The following is a 14,618-nucleotide window of genomic DNA, read 5'->3' as shown; positions in this document are numbered from 1 at the left end:
GTCAGATGATGTTCCACAGATCTTTAGATTTATTAGTCACCACAGATCTTTAGATTTATTAATCAACATCCAAGACTCAACACGAGCTGTGTTTCAGCCACTTGGGCCTGCCTTAGGAATCTTCTAAAGGACATCAATGTGATATAATAACTTGCAGCTTGTAGAACAAATCAGCAAACACTTCAGTTAATCTTCTCATTGCTTACATATTTTGAGTCACTTTTGCTGTGTTTGCTTTGTGATAGAGTTACGGTACTCCATTTTCCCCTTGCGATCTCCTCGTGGCTTTTTCTTTGAGGGAACCACCCTAAAGTTACCTTTATCATTTTTTCCCAAGCTTTGGTGATTCTTAGATTGAACTGGTTGTATGGAGAGTACTTGCTGTTTCTCTGCCCTCAAGCATACATCTGATATTGGGTCATCCACCCTCCCTGTTCTTAGAAGGCCTTTACTAGGTTCTCAGCCTGATCATGTTCCTGGATTGATAAGAGAGACAGTAGCAGGTATTTCTATGCCAGAAAAGGGGGATGGGGACTGGATACCTTGTATGCACTCTAGGTCTACTTTTTTTTTATTGCCCCAGTAGGGGGCAGCCAGTTTCAGATTTTATGAAGCATAATTGCAGCTCCCTTAATGTGGCTATACTAGTGGCTTGATATCAGGTTAGTTGGCAATCGCAGAAACCTGACCTTTCTCCAGTATAGGTTGGAGAAAGGCTTGTCTCGGTGTGTAATGGCAGGTAGTGATGGTTGCAGGCATTAGAGCCGGAAGTTAAGCAGATCACTTAGAGATGTTCTGCGTCCTTATGGAGAAATCAAGAGGACTAGACTGATTTTGGTCATGGCAGCTCAGAAATCAGAATCCAGTGCTTGGATCATTGTGCACTTAGAACCAAAGTTGCTTTTTTGCACTTATAAGTTGTTGAGGAGGCATAATAGTATAGAGGGCAGCTATGACTTCCCCCCCCCCCACTTTAATGCTAGGTCTAGGAGTAAGCTTTGGTACATCCCAGTCATCTGTACTGGTCTGGCAAGGATGAAGAGGAAAGTGAAACTTATGGTTGTTTCCTTGAGTCCATACAGTGGTGGAAATAAGTATTTGATCCCTTGCTGATTTTGTAAGTTTGCCCACTGACAAAGACATGAGCAGCCCATAATTGAAGGGTAGGTTATTGGTAACAGTGAGAGATAGCACATCACAAATTAAATCCGGAAAATCACATTGTGGAAAGTATATGAATTTATTTGCATTCTGCAGAGGGAAATAAGTATTAATCCCTCTGGCAAACAAGACCTAATACTTGGTGGCAAAACCCTTGTTGGCAAGCACAGCGGTCAGACGTCTTCTGTAGTTGATGATGAGGTTTGCACACATGTCAGGAGGAATTTTGGTCCACTCCTCTTTGCAGATCATCTCTAAATCATTAAGAGTTCTGGGCTGTCGCTTGGCAACTCGCAGCTTCAGCTCCCTCCATAAGTTTTCAATGGGATTAAGGTCTGGTGACTGGCTAGGCCACTCCATGACCCTAATGTGCTTCTTCCTGAGCCACTCCTTTGTTGCCTTGGCTGTATGTTTTGGGTCATTGTCGTGCTGGAAGACCCAGCCACGACCCATTTTTAAGGCCCTGGCGGAGGGAAGGAGGTTGTCACTCAGAATTGTACGGTACATGGCCCCATCCATTCTCCCATTGCTGCGGTGAAGTAGTCCTGTGCCCTTAGCAGAGAAACACCCCCAAAACATAACATTTCCACCTCCATGCTTGACAGTGGGGACGGTGTTCTTTGGGTCATAGGCAGCATTTCTCTTCCTCCAAACACGGCGAGTTGAGTTCATGCCAAAGAGCTCAATTTTTGTCTCATCTGACCACAGCACCTTCTCCCAATCACTCTCGGCATCATCCAGGTGTTCACTGGCAAACTTCAGACGGGCCGTCACATGTGCCTTCCGGAGCAGGGGACCTTGCGGGCACTGCAGGATTGCAATCCGTTATGTCGTAATGTGTTACCAATGGTTTTCGTGGTGACAGTGGTCCCAGCTGCCTTGAGATCATTGACAAGTTCCCCCCTTGTAGTTGTAGGCTGATTTCTAACCTTCCTCATGATCAAGGATACCCCACGAGGTGAGATTTTGCGTGGAGCCCCAGATCTTTGTCGATTGACAGTCATTTTGTACTTCTTCCATTTTCTTACTATGCACCAACAGTTGTCTCCTTCTCGCCCAGCGTCTTACTGATGGTTTTGTAGCCCATTCCAGCCTTGTGCAGGTGTATGATCTTGTCCCTGACATCCTTAGACAGCTCCTTGCTCTTGGCCATTTTGTAGAGGTTAGAGTCTGACTGATTCACTGAGTCTGTGGACAGGTGTCTTTCATACAGGTGACCATTGCCGACAGCTGTCTGTCATGCAGGTAACGAGTTGATTTGGAGCATCTACCTGGTCTGTAGGGGCCAGATCTCTTACTGGTTGGTGGGGGATCAAATACTTATTTCCCTCTGCAGAATGCAAATAAATTCACATACTTTCCACAATGTGATTTTCCGGATTTAATTTGTGATGTGCTATCTCTCACTGTTACCAATAACCTACCCTTCAATTATGGGCTGCTCATGTCTTTGTCAGTGGGCAAACTTACAAAATCAGCAAGGGATCAAATACTTATTTCCACCACTGTATATCTAGCCTGGAAAGCAGTGATGCCCAGGAAGTGCTGACAGTAAAGTATCTAAGGTGGTTCAGCCTAGGTTACTAATAGTATATTAAATAATTAAGTAGGAAAACAGTAACTATTTCCATAAAGGCTGCTGCTCACTAAGTATCTATACCTGATGATGGGCATTGCCTAGGATAACAGTCCTTAGATTTGACACGAGAATACTGATTAATTTTTGTTGTTGTTCCATTGGGCTATAAAGAGAAGTCAAAGAAGTTTAGCTCTGTCTCTCTCCATTTGCTGGCAGATCTTTATAAAGACAGTTCCCTGGTGAGTATGATCGAGCTATTCTCCTAGCAGCTTGTTTAGTCAGAGTAAAGATTATACGTTTGAAGACTGAGGGAAGAACGATCAATGTACAAAAATCTGTATTATATATATTAAGAAGGTATTTTTAAAGGCTGCTTGATATAAAATGAACCACTGTAAGTTAATGTTAGAACTGTAATAATATATGTAATGTAGGCATTCACTAGGTGCCAGCATTAACTACATTTTCAAAAAATATGGACCTTGATAGTTTTTCCGAGTCTTCATTTGTCAAGATGTTGCAGTTCTCTGAAAAGGCCAGCAGTATGCAACATAGTACCTGAATAATGTGAACTACTATATAAGCATAAAGAATGGCAGTACTAGAACATTAAAATTATGACAGGACATGTGAAAGGCAATTCTGTAATCTAGGTGCACGCATTTATGTTCCTCTTGTGCACGTTAATGTCTAGAACACTAGCACTTAGATGGGTAAACGTGTACAGTTATGTATGAAAGTGCAGCAGGGCACCTAAACATTAATTTGTAATGCTTCACATAACAGAACATAAAAGCAAAGGGGACGTCTGCATGGTTGAAACATAAGCAGGGCTTTGAGATATGCATTTTACGCATGTCCCTCCTACATTTAGGTATCTGCAGTTTTGCTAGCTCGATGGCTGGTGTATATAGGTGCACCAGTACTGGTTACAATGGGTTAGTGTTCAATAAAATAAATTTCCATAGTGTCCTTCCCACTATTCCAGAACTTGTGGGATAGTTATATCCATCGATTAGCAGGTGGATATAGAGACCACTGGTGACCTGTAAGATATAACCTAGTTAGGTGGCACAGCCCTTCGGTATTTTTCTATCTCCAGTGGCTTTCTACCTCTCATTTGGCTGCTTCATCAGAGGTTTGCAACTTTGAGCCATCCTTTCCAGTTAAAGGCAATGCTCCTTGGCCTGGCCACAGCTCCCAGAACGTTTTCCAAAGTGGTGGTGATGGTATAGCCTACCTGCATTGGCAGGAGATCAGCGGGCACCCCTATCTTGACAACTGGCTTTAACCAAGTCTTCTCTTTTGCAGACAGCAAAGCTGCCGTTTTTCACCTTCTCTAGTCATTAGGCAGGGATATCAGTTTTGAAAAGAGCAGGCTAGTGCCCTCTCGGTCCATAGAGTATCTGCGAGTTCTCTTCAGCACGAAGAGGGAGAGGATTTTCCTCACAGTAAAAAGGTGGGAGAAGCTACACAGTCAAGTATGGCTGCTGCTTTGACAGAACAAGCCTTGGACTTTCCCATGTCCAGGTGCTGGGGTCTATGACCGGCTATGGAGCTGCTGCGAGGGTGTGGGCGCACATGCAACCCCCTTCAGCATTCTCTCCTCAGCCACTGGTCTCCAGTCTCCCAGAACTATGTGTACTTCCCATGGATGACGTCAGCCAAGCGAAGCATGTGCTGGTTGTTGTTGCAGTAGAACTTGAACAAGGGAGTTCCATTCTCTGTGCTTTGCTGGGAGATAGTGGCCATGGATGCCAGCCTTTTCAGCTTGGAAGCTCACTATCTCGGTCATCTCAGGGGACTTTGTCTCAGATGAAGAGAAAATGGCCCATCAATCTCTTAGAACTCAGGGCTAGTGTCTATTCCTTGGAAGTCTTTATCCAGCTTCTAGTGTGTTCTCCTGTCAGGATGTTCTCCAAAAACGCCATGGCAGTGGCTTATGACAATGAGACACAAAGCCAACATGGATTAGTTAAAGGAAATCTTGCCTCACTAATATACTACATTTCTTTGAAGGGGTGAATAAACGTGTATAAAGGTGAGCCGGTCAATATTGTGTATCTGGATTTTCAAAAGGTGTTTGACAAAGTACCTCATGAAAGACACCAGAGGAAATTGGAAAGTCATGGGATAGGAGGTAATGTTCTATTGTGGATTAAAAACTGGTTAAAAGAAAACGGAGAGTAAGGTTAAATGGTCAGTATTCTCAATGGAGAAGGGTAGATAGTAAGGTTCCCCATGTGTCTATGTTGGGACTGCTGCTTTTTAATATATTTATAAATTATCAAGAGATGGAAATAGTGAGGTAATTAAATTTGCGAATGACACAAAGTTATTCAAAGTTGTTAAATTGCAAGAGGATTATGGAAAATTACAAGAGCACCTTACGAGACTGGGCATTCAAATAGCAGATGATGTTTAATGTGATCAAGTGCAAAGTGATGCATATGGAAAGGAGGAATTCAGCTATAGCTACATGATGCAAGCATCCACATTAGGAATCGCCACCCAGGAAATGGATCTAGGTGTCATTGTTGATGATGCGTTGAAACCCTCTGCTTTGTGTGCTGCAGTGGCTAAGAAAGCAAAATGTTAGGAATTATTAGGAAAGGAATGGAAAACAAAAATGAGAATTTTATGATGCCTTTGTATCGCTCCATAATGTGACCATACCTCGAGTACTGTGTGCAGTTCTGGTCACATCATCTCAAAACAGGTACAGAGAAGGGCAGTGAAAATGATAAAGCGGCTAGGGCTCTTCAGCTTGGAGAGGAGACAGTTGAGGGAGATATGATAGATGTCTTTAAAATAATAAATGGAGTGGAACGGGTAGACGTGAATTGCTTGTTTACTGTTTCCAAAATACTAGGACTAATGGGCACACAATGAAGCTACTAAGTTGTACAATTAAATAAACTGGAGAAAATATTTCTTCACTCCAACATGTAATTAAACTTTGGAGAATATGGTAAAGCACATAAGCCATTATTAAGATGGACTTGGGAAAACACTGCTTATTTGTATAAGCAGCATAAAATGTTTTACTGTTCTGGGATCTTGCCAGGTATTTGTGACCTGGATTGGCCACTTTTTGAAACAGGATACTGGGCTTGATGGACCATTGGTCTGGCCCTGTATGGCAAGCTTATGTTCTCATGTACGTCAACAGCCATTCAAGAGTTTGGAGAACATTTTGAGAGCTGGTGTGCTGAAAGGCTGTGCTACCTCACGAGGGTTATATCTTACAGCTTACTTAAGTGTTCTCTATCTCTACCTTGGTTGATGGACATAATTATCCCACAAGTTCTGGAATAGTGTGAAGGACTAAAAGAAAGAAAACTCAGGTAAGACCTAATTTCTCTATAGCTGTTGGTGGTCACATTTATTGCTTTGCAAGCATATCCTTGGTGCTATGAACAACTCTAGATCAGCATATTTAGAAAATCTTTTTTTTTTCTTTTGAATATGCTACTTTTGTTTTATTTCATTTTAGTTGAGATTTGATGTACTACTTTTTTATGCTTACCATTTTATTCTGCTGTTATGGTTTTTAAAATTGTTTTGAATGCATCATGTAAACCTTAGATATTTATTATTTGCAGTGTATCACACATAATAAACCACAAATCATATTAATCATTTCAGATTCCCAGAGGCCTGAGGAGGAGGATGAATATAGAGACTTCTGCAGCTGTTCTAGTAAAATCATCTAGTTTGGCCCCTAAAATGCCCACTTCACTTAAGCTACAACCCAAACTGACTTTGGTAAGTTTTTAATTGTTAGTCTGGTTAGTGGGGAGCTTGTTTACTTTTAGAGTCCTTTTACTAAAGCTTAGCACGCACGGATGGACATTAGAGTGTGCTAAGAAGCCCATTAGCAGTTTCTTAGAACTTAGTGCATGCTAAGGTTAGTGAAAGATTTATGAATTTCTAAATAAACATATAGGACATTAACTAGCAAGCTTAACAAACATACCAAATAAGAGTAAATTTCTTACTAAATCCGTCAGGTTCTGTTTACCTTTTGTTTGTTACATCAACAGAAATTCAGAACAATAAATGATAGTATGAAATCAATGTTTTTAGTATTTGTTTTAAATCTGACTTGCAAACTAAGTTACCACAGAGTCAGAAACAAGACTTTGTGTAAAAGTTTGCCTCACTGCTTTCAGAGTGACCTTTCATATGATGCAGTGGTGTTTTTCTGTGTCCCTTTTATCAAATTTGTTCAGGGATTCTCTCAAAATAATTTAGGTAGCTTCACAGGGCAACCACCAGCTATTGCTGGCGACGGCTTTGATAGATTTTCTCCCAGTGCACAAACCTACTCTCATTCCCGAGGTACTCTCCTATGCTCCCTGGCATTTCCTCTCCATCGATAGCCCCTCCCATCTTGAGCTTCTTTTGACACTCACTGCATGAAACATCTCCCCTCCCTCTCTCCCTGACCAGCAAGAGAAGAGCAGCATAGCACCATATCTTTCCTTCAACTGGCCAGGAGGTGGGGATATGGACATTTGGCCACCATGCTTCTCTTTATTCTGCCATCAGGGTCTCATCAGCTGTCCTGTTAGACTTTCCACTTACCTACTACCTCTGTTGTGACTCCCTCTGTTGTGACTCCACATGGCTCTGAATTTGGCCAGACAATACCTGCGTTTCACAGGAGAATAGGAACCATGCAGCTCAAACTTGGAGCCATAAATCAATGACATTTAGAGAGCGGACAGTGCATAGCTGTTGAGGTCCAGACAGCTGCTCCTTCTCTGTATACTGGCAATTATGCTGATGGCTTTATTTAAGAAATGTTGAGGTCTGTTTCAATGTCATTTGGTATATGAATATTTTTAAAGGGATGTTAGTGATTTGGTATTTCTATAATAGTGGTATTTTTAACTTATAGCCTGCTTTTCATTAGTGGATTGTTTTTGTCCTCTCCCCTTAGTTCTTCTGTGAACAGCATATTATTAACTAACTAGACTGCTTAGGGAGGATGACTTCCTTTTTATCAAAAGATCAATGGTATCCTACATATCTTGTTAGAAAATGCTTTCTTACGTCTCTGATGCTGGGGCAGAGTAAGATTAGAGAGTTTTGTTTTTTTCACTTTATAGAATTTTCCAATGCTATCCAAGTAATAGCTTTTGCTTTATTTGATGCCTTCATTACATCTCAGATTGGTGTCTTTGAAACTGTTCATATAGCTACAGAGGTGTCAGCAGAGCCTGTTGTAGCATGGCTAATAGTTGTGGCCTACATACAGACTTTAGCTTTTCTTGCTGTGGACAAGAGAGAAGAAAATAAGGGGCTGTTTTACCAAAGCTTAGCACAAGCTAGCAGACAGTTTTCGCTAAATGCTGCATGTCCTATTTTATACTTATGAGCCACATGGCACTTAGCGCATGCTAAACTTTAGTAAAAGGTCCCCTAAATGTTTAAATTATCTTCCAGATTGATGGCATTAAGTCTGAGGTCACATGCATGAAGTACTGGAAATGGTTTGCACAAAATTATATGGAAATGCTGTATAGAGATTAATTGCTATACTAAGTCAGATGAATAGTCCCTTTCCCTTGAGTGTAACAAGCCTAGTTCACTTTGAAGTACCTGGCAGAGCCTAATAGAGCACTGCATTTGGTGTTGCTTGTTCCTAAAAGTAAGAAGTGCCAACTTGAGATTTACCTGGCTCATAATGTTCTTGCGCTCCAGAAACTCACCCAAATCTTTTTTTTTTTAATCATATTTTTATTAAGGTTTTCAAAATACAACATAAAAGAATACACAAAAGCAAATAGTATACAACATAAAAGGATACACAAAAGCAAACAAAAAACAAACAAACAAACAAACACATCATGGCATCTAAGTGTAGATATAAGAACGTTCCATGACAATACCTAGTGGCAAAGGTCAAGTAGGGCTATGGGATGCCTGACAAAAAAAGTCTAAGCGAGCCCAAGTCTTCAAGACAGACTTCACTCTATGATGTTTATGGGCAAGAAGTGCTTCATATTTTCTTATCACACAGATGTAGCTCCACCATTCATTATAATTCAGATGTGCATTATTTTCCAATGTGAAACAATTAAATGCAAAGCGACAGCTAACAGTATATTAAAACTGTTTCTTATCTGACTCAAGAAGAGAGATGATAGGAGAAGAGGCACGCAAAATCACAACTTCATAGGAGATGCTGCAGTCTCAAGCAGATGAAAATAAGACACAATTTCGCCCAAATAGTCGCCAGTATGCTCTGACGTTTTTGCAGAAAAAGACCATATGTGCCAAGGATCCATCTTTTCTCCTGACAAGACCAACACTTGAAGTTAGCACTCTTAGTGATCTGTGCTACTCGAGCAGGGTCCAGTAGGCTCTGTGGAATACAAAATACGAGGATTGGGATATCGCTGCTGCATGGAGTCAACCCAGAAGGTGTACCAGTCGAATTCTGACGCATCAAAACTTAGATCCTGTTCCCAGGACTGCTTTAGCAGAGCGACAGTGTCAACGTATAAATTCTGAAGTTTTTTATATAATAGAGATGCCTTCTTACTACCTGAAGCAATGGTGAGGCAGGAGGAGATAAAATACGAAGGGGTAGTTGTAATAGAATTGGAGACTTGAAAGGTCAAAATATGGTTAGAGATGCCCCTCCATGTGCCAGAATCTATTACTGGAACATCATACAAAACAGACAAAGCATCAGGTGATAACAGATTACCAGCAATATACAAATGAGATAACAACCAAATACCCTTTCCCATCCATGCCACTTTTTGAAACTGCAGGAGAACTGACTGAAAACCAGAGGTATACCAGAGAGAGACTTCCTCCAGTGAGGCAGTGCGAATTCCAAGACCAGCTCTAAGCGTACAGATATCAGAAGCAGAGGCTTTTAAGAGCCTAAGGTGTTTTGTATATTGTGATAAAGTCACCTCCAGGATAGTTGGGTTAAGGCAGTTTCAGTCTGAAATACAAGTCCCCGAAGGCATTGCAGGCAAGGAGCCAGAGGGTGAGATGAAGAACCCGGACTGAACTCCTAGCTGCAATCAGGGAAGACATGGGCATAAGCTGGCAGGTTGTGTAGAGTGGCTGACACTAGGCAGAAAGAGAGTTAGGAAACCCTGTGTGCAGGAGCTCATCATTGGTCTCATTAGTCTAATGCTTAACTCAGCTGGTTTGGGTGTGAGGAAGCTAATGGAAGGAGAATGATTGGTGGTGGTAGCTGAAGCCAGGGATTGATTAGGCAGGTGGGAAGGAGTCCCCAGCAGTGGAGTTCAGTTCAGGAGAGAGGAGCTGAAGGAGAGAGGCAGTTGCAGGCTGAAAACCCTTGGGCAGACAGGTCCCTAAAGTACTGAAGCAGGTGAAATTCCTTGGGTGAGAGGAAGTCCCAAAAGTATTGAATTCACTGTGAAGCTGAGGCAGAGGAAAACCCTTGGGTAGAGGGAGGTCCCTAAAGTATTTGCAGGCTGAAAACCCTTGGGCAGGGAGGTCCCTAAAGTATTTGCAGGCTGAAAAACCTTGGGCAGGGAGGTCCCTAAAGTACTGAAGCAGGTGAAATTCCTTGGGTGAGAGGAAATCCCAAAAGTATTGAATTCACTGTGAAGCTGATGCAGGGGAAAACCCTTTGGTAGAAGGAGTCCCTAAAATATTGAACTCTCCTGAAGGTAAAGAGGATAGAAGGTAGAAACTGCTGCTTGGTGACTGAACTGTGATAATGAGCTGAAAGAACTGTTTGTCTTGGGAATTGAATTACTGTTTATTGTGCACTGGATAAAGAGCCCAGACTGAAGCCTGTAAGCCTGTATTGAATCCTGGTATGTGCTATGCTGCTGTTGGAACTGTGTACTAGAAACCTGCATGGAATAAAAGTCCTTAAGATTGAAGTTACTGGTGGACATCTATTTCTTCATTGTGCCGGGAGCCTGTGGCTGGAGGAGATTGTTCTATCCTTGGCTGCACCTAGGGGTACCTGGTTACAATATGGATACAAATCAACATATGGAAGAAGATATAAAGGGCAAGGATGCACCAAGGCAGCCTCAAAGACCTGCTGTCTGGGCGTGAGATGTGAGACGTCCTTTTGGAACCACATTAAAGACTATGCAAGACGAAAGGCCATGTGATATTTTTTGAAGTCAGGAACATTAAGACCTCCCAAATGTTTAGGTAATTTAAGTTTCTTGAGTGCAATACGAGGAGGTTTTTGTCTCCAAAGAAACTTAAGCAATAAGGAGTCAATCTTGTTATAGAGTGAAGCTGGGAAAGCGAGGGGGGTCATACTGAAAATATAATTTAACTTCTATAATTTAACTTTGGAGCTAGAACCATCCTAATAGCCTCAATCCTTCCCCCCCCATATTAAATAAAGCGGAGACCATAAGTTTAAAATGGAGGAGGTTAAAGTTAATATCTGGTCTTTAATAAGGGACATAGTCCGATCTACGGATGTTGAATACCAGACTCCTAGATATTTGATTTTAGTAGGCTGCCAAGAGAAGGGGTACTGAGATATCTGATATCTATGCACTAAAGAGTTGAGCGGCATTATGGCTGATTTAGACCAGTTTATTTTATAGCCAGACAGAGAGGAAAAAGAGTTGATTAAATCCAAGATACTGGGAATTGAATTTGGAGTAGTATACAATAGGATATCATCAGCATATATGGACAATTTAAACATCTCCCCTCCCACAGCTACCCCACCAATGGTGGGAGCGGCCCTAATAGCTAAGGGTTCTAAAGCAATATTGAACAGGAGAGGAGACAATGGACATCCTTGTTTGGTGCCCCGTCGAAGAGGGAAAAATTGAGAATTGGTACCATTCTCTGAGATTGAAGCTAACGGAGTAGCATACAACACTTTGACCAGGTTGATAAAGGAAGGACTAAAATTAAACCAGGCCAGAGTGTGAAACAAGTACGACCATTCAATTCGGTCAAAAGCTTTCTCAGCGTCAAGTGATACTGCTATAAACGGTTCACGAGAGCTGTCAATGTGAGCTAGGATGTCCCAAAGAAGTCTAGAGTTGTCACTAGCCAGTCTAACCACTGTAAACCCATTTTGATCTCTATGAATTACGTCGGGAACAATCTGTTGTAGTCGTAGAGCCAGAATTTTTGCATAAATTTTGTTATCTATGTTAATCAACGAAAAAGGTCTATAATTTTCAACTTTAGAGGGGTCTCTGTCTGGCTTAGGTATAACAATAATCGTGGATTGGTAGAAGGAGCCAGTTTGACCCTCGTGTAATAAGAGAGAGTTATATATGACATGCAACTTGGACGCCAGAAGATCTGCAAACGCCTGATAGAATTCTACAGTGAAACCATCATCTTTCAAACGGCCAAACCCAAATCTTTTTTAATTTAAGTCAGCTATATCATCACTTTTTGACCATATTTGATTAAAAAAAAACCCCAGCTTGTTTGTGTGTTGATTACATTATAGGAAGGTGTTTAGTGAATATTCATACATCTGAAGTGTTGGGGCACTGTTATACCTCATGTCTTGGTTATTTATAAGAACTTTGGTAACATTTCTTGCCTCTTATCAAAAATCTTTAATTCTAAAGTGAGATTTCTGCTGGATCATATAGAGGCCGATATTGAAATAGAGCCGAGCACCTGAACTAAGCACCTTTGTTTAGATACCTAAAGTTAGGAATAATTTCAGCTGAACTTAGAATACCTAAGTTTTTTTAAGTGAAGATTTTCTCAAATTTAGGCACTTGGCAGGAAATCATTTTACCTATGGAGATGAAAGTTAGGCACTTAGAACTTTCAGTTATATACCACTTAATCTCACTCGTAGGAATGAGGTATCCTATTTGAGAAGGGGTTTATCTATTAAAAACACCATTTGAATTATTTTGAAACTTGCCAGATGGCCTACTAAATGCTCACAAATATAGCATTCCTTATCATGTTTTCTGTGTTGGATAAAACACACTATCTTCATAGGAAGCTACATTTAATGTGCCTAAGATACCTCTGAGGAAATTAAAAGAAAGGTCATGGAATAGGAGATGGTGTCCTGATTAAGAACTGGTTAAAAGAAAATGGAGGATAGGGTTAAATGGTCAATATTCTCAATGGAGAAGGTTAAATAGTGGGGTTCCCCAGGGATCTGTGTTGGGACCGCTGCTTTTCATCACATTTATAGATGATCTGGAAATTGGAACAAGTATGAGGTGATCAGATTTACTGATGACACACAATTATTCAACACTGTTAAATCACAAGAGAATTGTGAAGTTGCATCAGAATCTTATGAGACTGTGTATTCAAATGGCAGATGAGGTTTAATATGAGCAAGTGCAAAGTGATGCATGTAGGGAAGAGGACCCCAAACTATAGGTACTTGATACAAGGTTCCACAGGAGTTTCCTCCCAAGAAAAGGATCTAGGTATCATAATTGATATTACAGCAAAACGCTCTGCTCAGTGTGCAGCAGCGGCTAAGAAAGCAAATATAATGTTAGGAATTATTAGGAAAGGAATGGAGAGCAAAACAGAGGATTTAAGAACGTATGTTGCCATACTGGGACAGACCGAAGGTTCATCAAGCCCAGTATCCTGTTTCCAACAGTGGCCAATCTAGGTTACAAGTACATGGCAAGATCCCAAAACAGTACAATACATTTTATGCTGCTTATCCAGAAATAAGCAGTGGATTTTCCCAAGTCCATTTTAATAATAGCTTATGGACTTTTCTTTTAGGAAGCTATCCAAACCTTTTTCAAACCCCGCTAAGCTAACTGTTATAGAGGCTAGGTTTCCTCAACTTGGAAAAGAGATGACTAAGGGGAGTGGAACAGGTAGATGTATTTTTGGAAAGAGTAAACAAGCAATTCACAAGGACTAGGGGGCACACAATGAAGCTACTAAATAGCAGATTAAAAATGAATAGGAAGAAATATTTCTTCATCCAGTGTGTAATTAAGTTCTGGAACGTGTTGTTGGAGAATATGGTAAAAGTGGTTAGTGTAACAAGGTTTAAAAAAATAAAATTCCTCATCAGTTCACCATACCAGTCCAGACGAATGAGTTGTGTGCTCCTTCCAGCAGATGGAGACTGACTATGAAGGCTGTGACATCACCCTGTTAGGAGTCCTGTACATCCACTGAATCAGTCAGTATTCTCAGTCTCCAGCAGATGGTTGGTAAGTCCTGTGCATCCCAATTCTGGTTTGGGAGGCATCTTGTGTAGCCCCTTTGCGGGGGGGGGGGGGGGGAAGTAATCAAAAGGAAGCTGAGAGGGAGAATCATACTGTCATGGACCTGGTGCTGTTGAGTTTGGCTTTGAGAGTGCACACTCAGGGCCCCAGGTCTCCCTCCCCTTTACAGGACAGCTTCTGCCATTTGTGCCTCAGCCTCCTCCTCCTCCTTCTCCTTCTTCCCTTCTTTGTTCTTTGGAGGGGTTTCCTGAGAGCCCTGGGAGTTGAGCAATCTAGAGGGGAAAAAAAGATGAAGCATGTGGTTTTTGGGCTGACCTTCTGGGTTTGAGGCTACGGGGGATAGTCTCTGGTGGAGCTCTGTGTGATGGCTACCTTAACAGAGAAAGGCTGACACAGTGCGGTGTGTGTGTGGCACAGCGGCTGGTGGCGACTTCCATGGTTTTTGCCATGTGTGTGTTGAGTTGCAACAAGGCACTTCTGGAGCAGGTGAAGGTACCATCGGAGGCAATAAGGAGCTTGAGCGGAGGCTGCTGGAGGTGAGCGTGGCTCAGGAGAGTCTGGGGCCCAAGGAGTCAGCAGTTTTGGCAGGAGCTGACACCATTTTAGGTGCCATTTGAGGTCACTGTCAGACTTCTGCTATTCCTGCATATATTTTCAAGTGTTGGGTTTTGAGTGACTGTTTGAACTAGCACGCC

The 14,618-nt window shown here is 41.7% G+C and overlaps 1 protein-coding gene across 1 annotated transcript in view; it reads left to right on the top strand.

Moving 5' to 3' along the window:
* Positions 1-14,618, top strand: part of PEX1 (peroxisomal biogenesis factor 1) — a 165,896-nt gene that overhangs the window by 23,172 nt on the left and 128,106 nt on the right. Inside the window, 1 exon segment of the mRNA XM_030200341.1 lies at positions 6,389-6,508. Within this exon segment, the coding sequence (XP_030056201.1) occupies positions 6,389-6,508 (120 nt within the window).

This window comes from Microcaecilia unicolor, chromosome 1 (assembly GCF_901765095.1).
Source record: "Microcaecilia unicolor chromosome 1, aMicUni1.1, whole genome shotgun sequence".
NCBI lineage: Eukaryota > Metazoa > Chordata > Amphibia > Gymnophiona > Siphonopidae > Microcaecilia > Microcaecilia unicolor.
The sequence above is the reverse complement of the archived record's forward strand: the minus strand, read 5'-3'. Positions and strand labels throughout refer to the sequence as shown.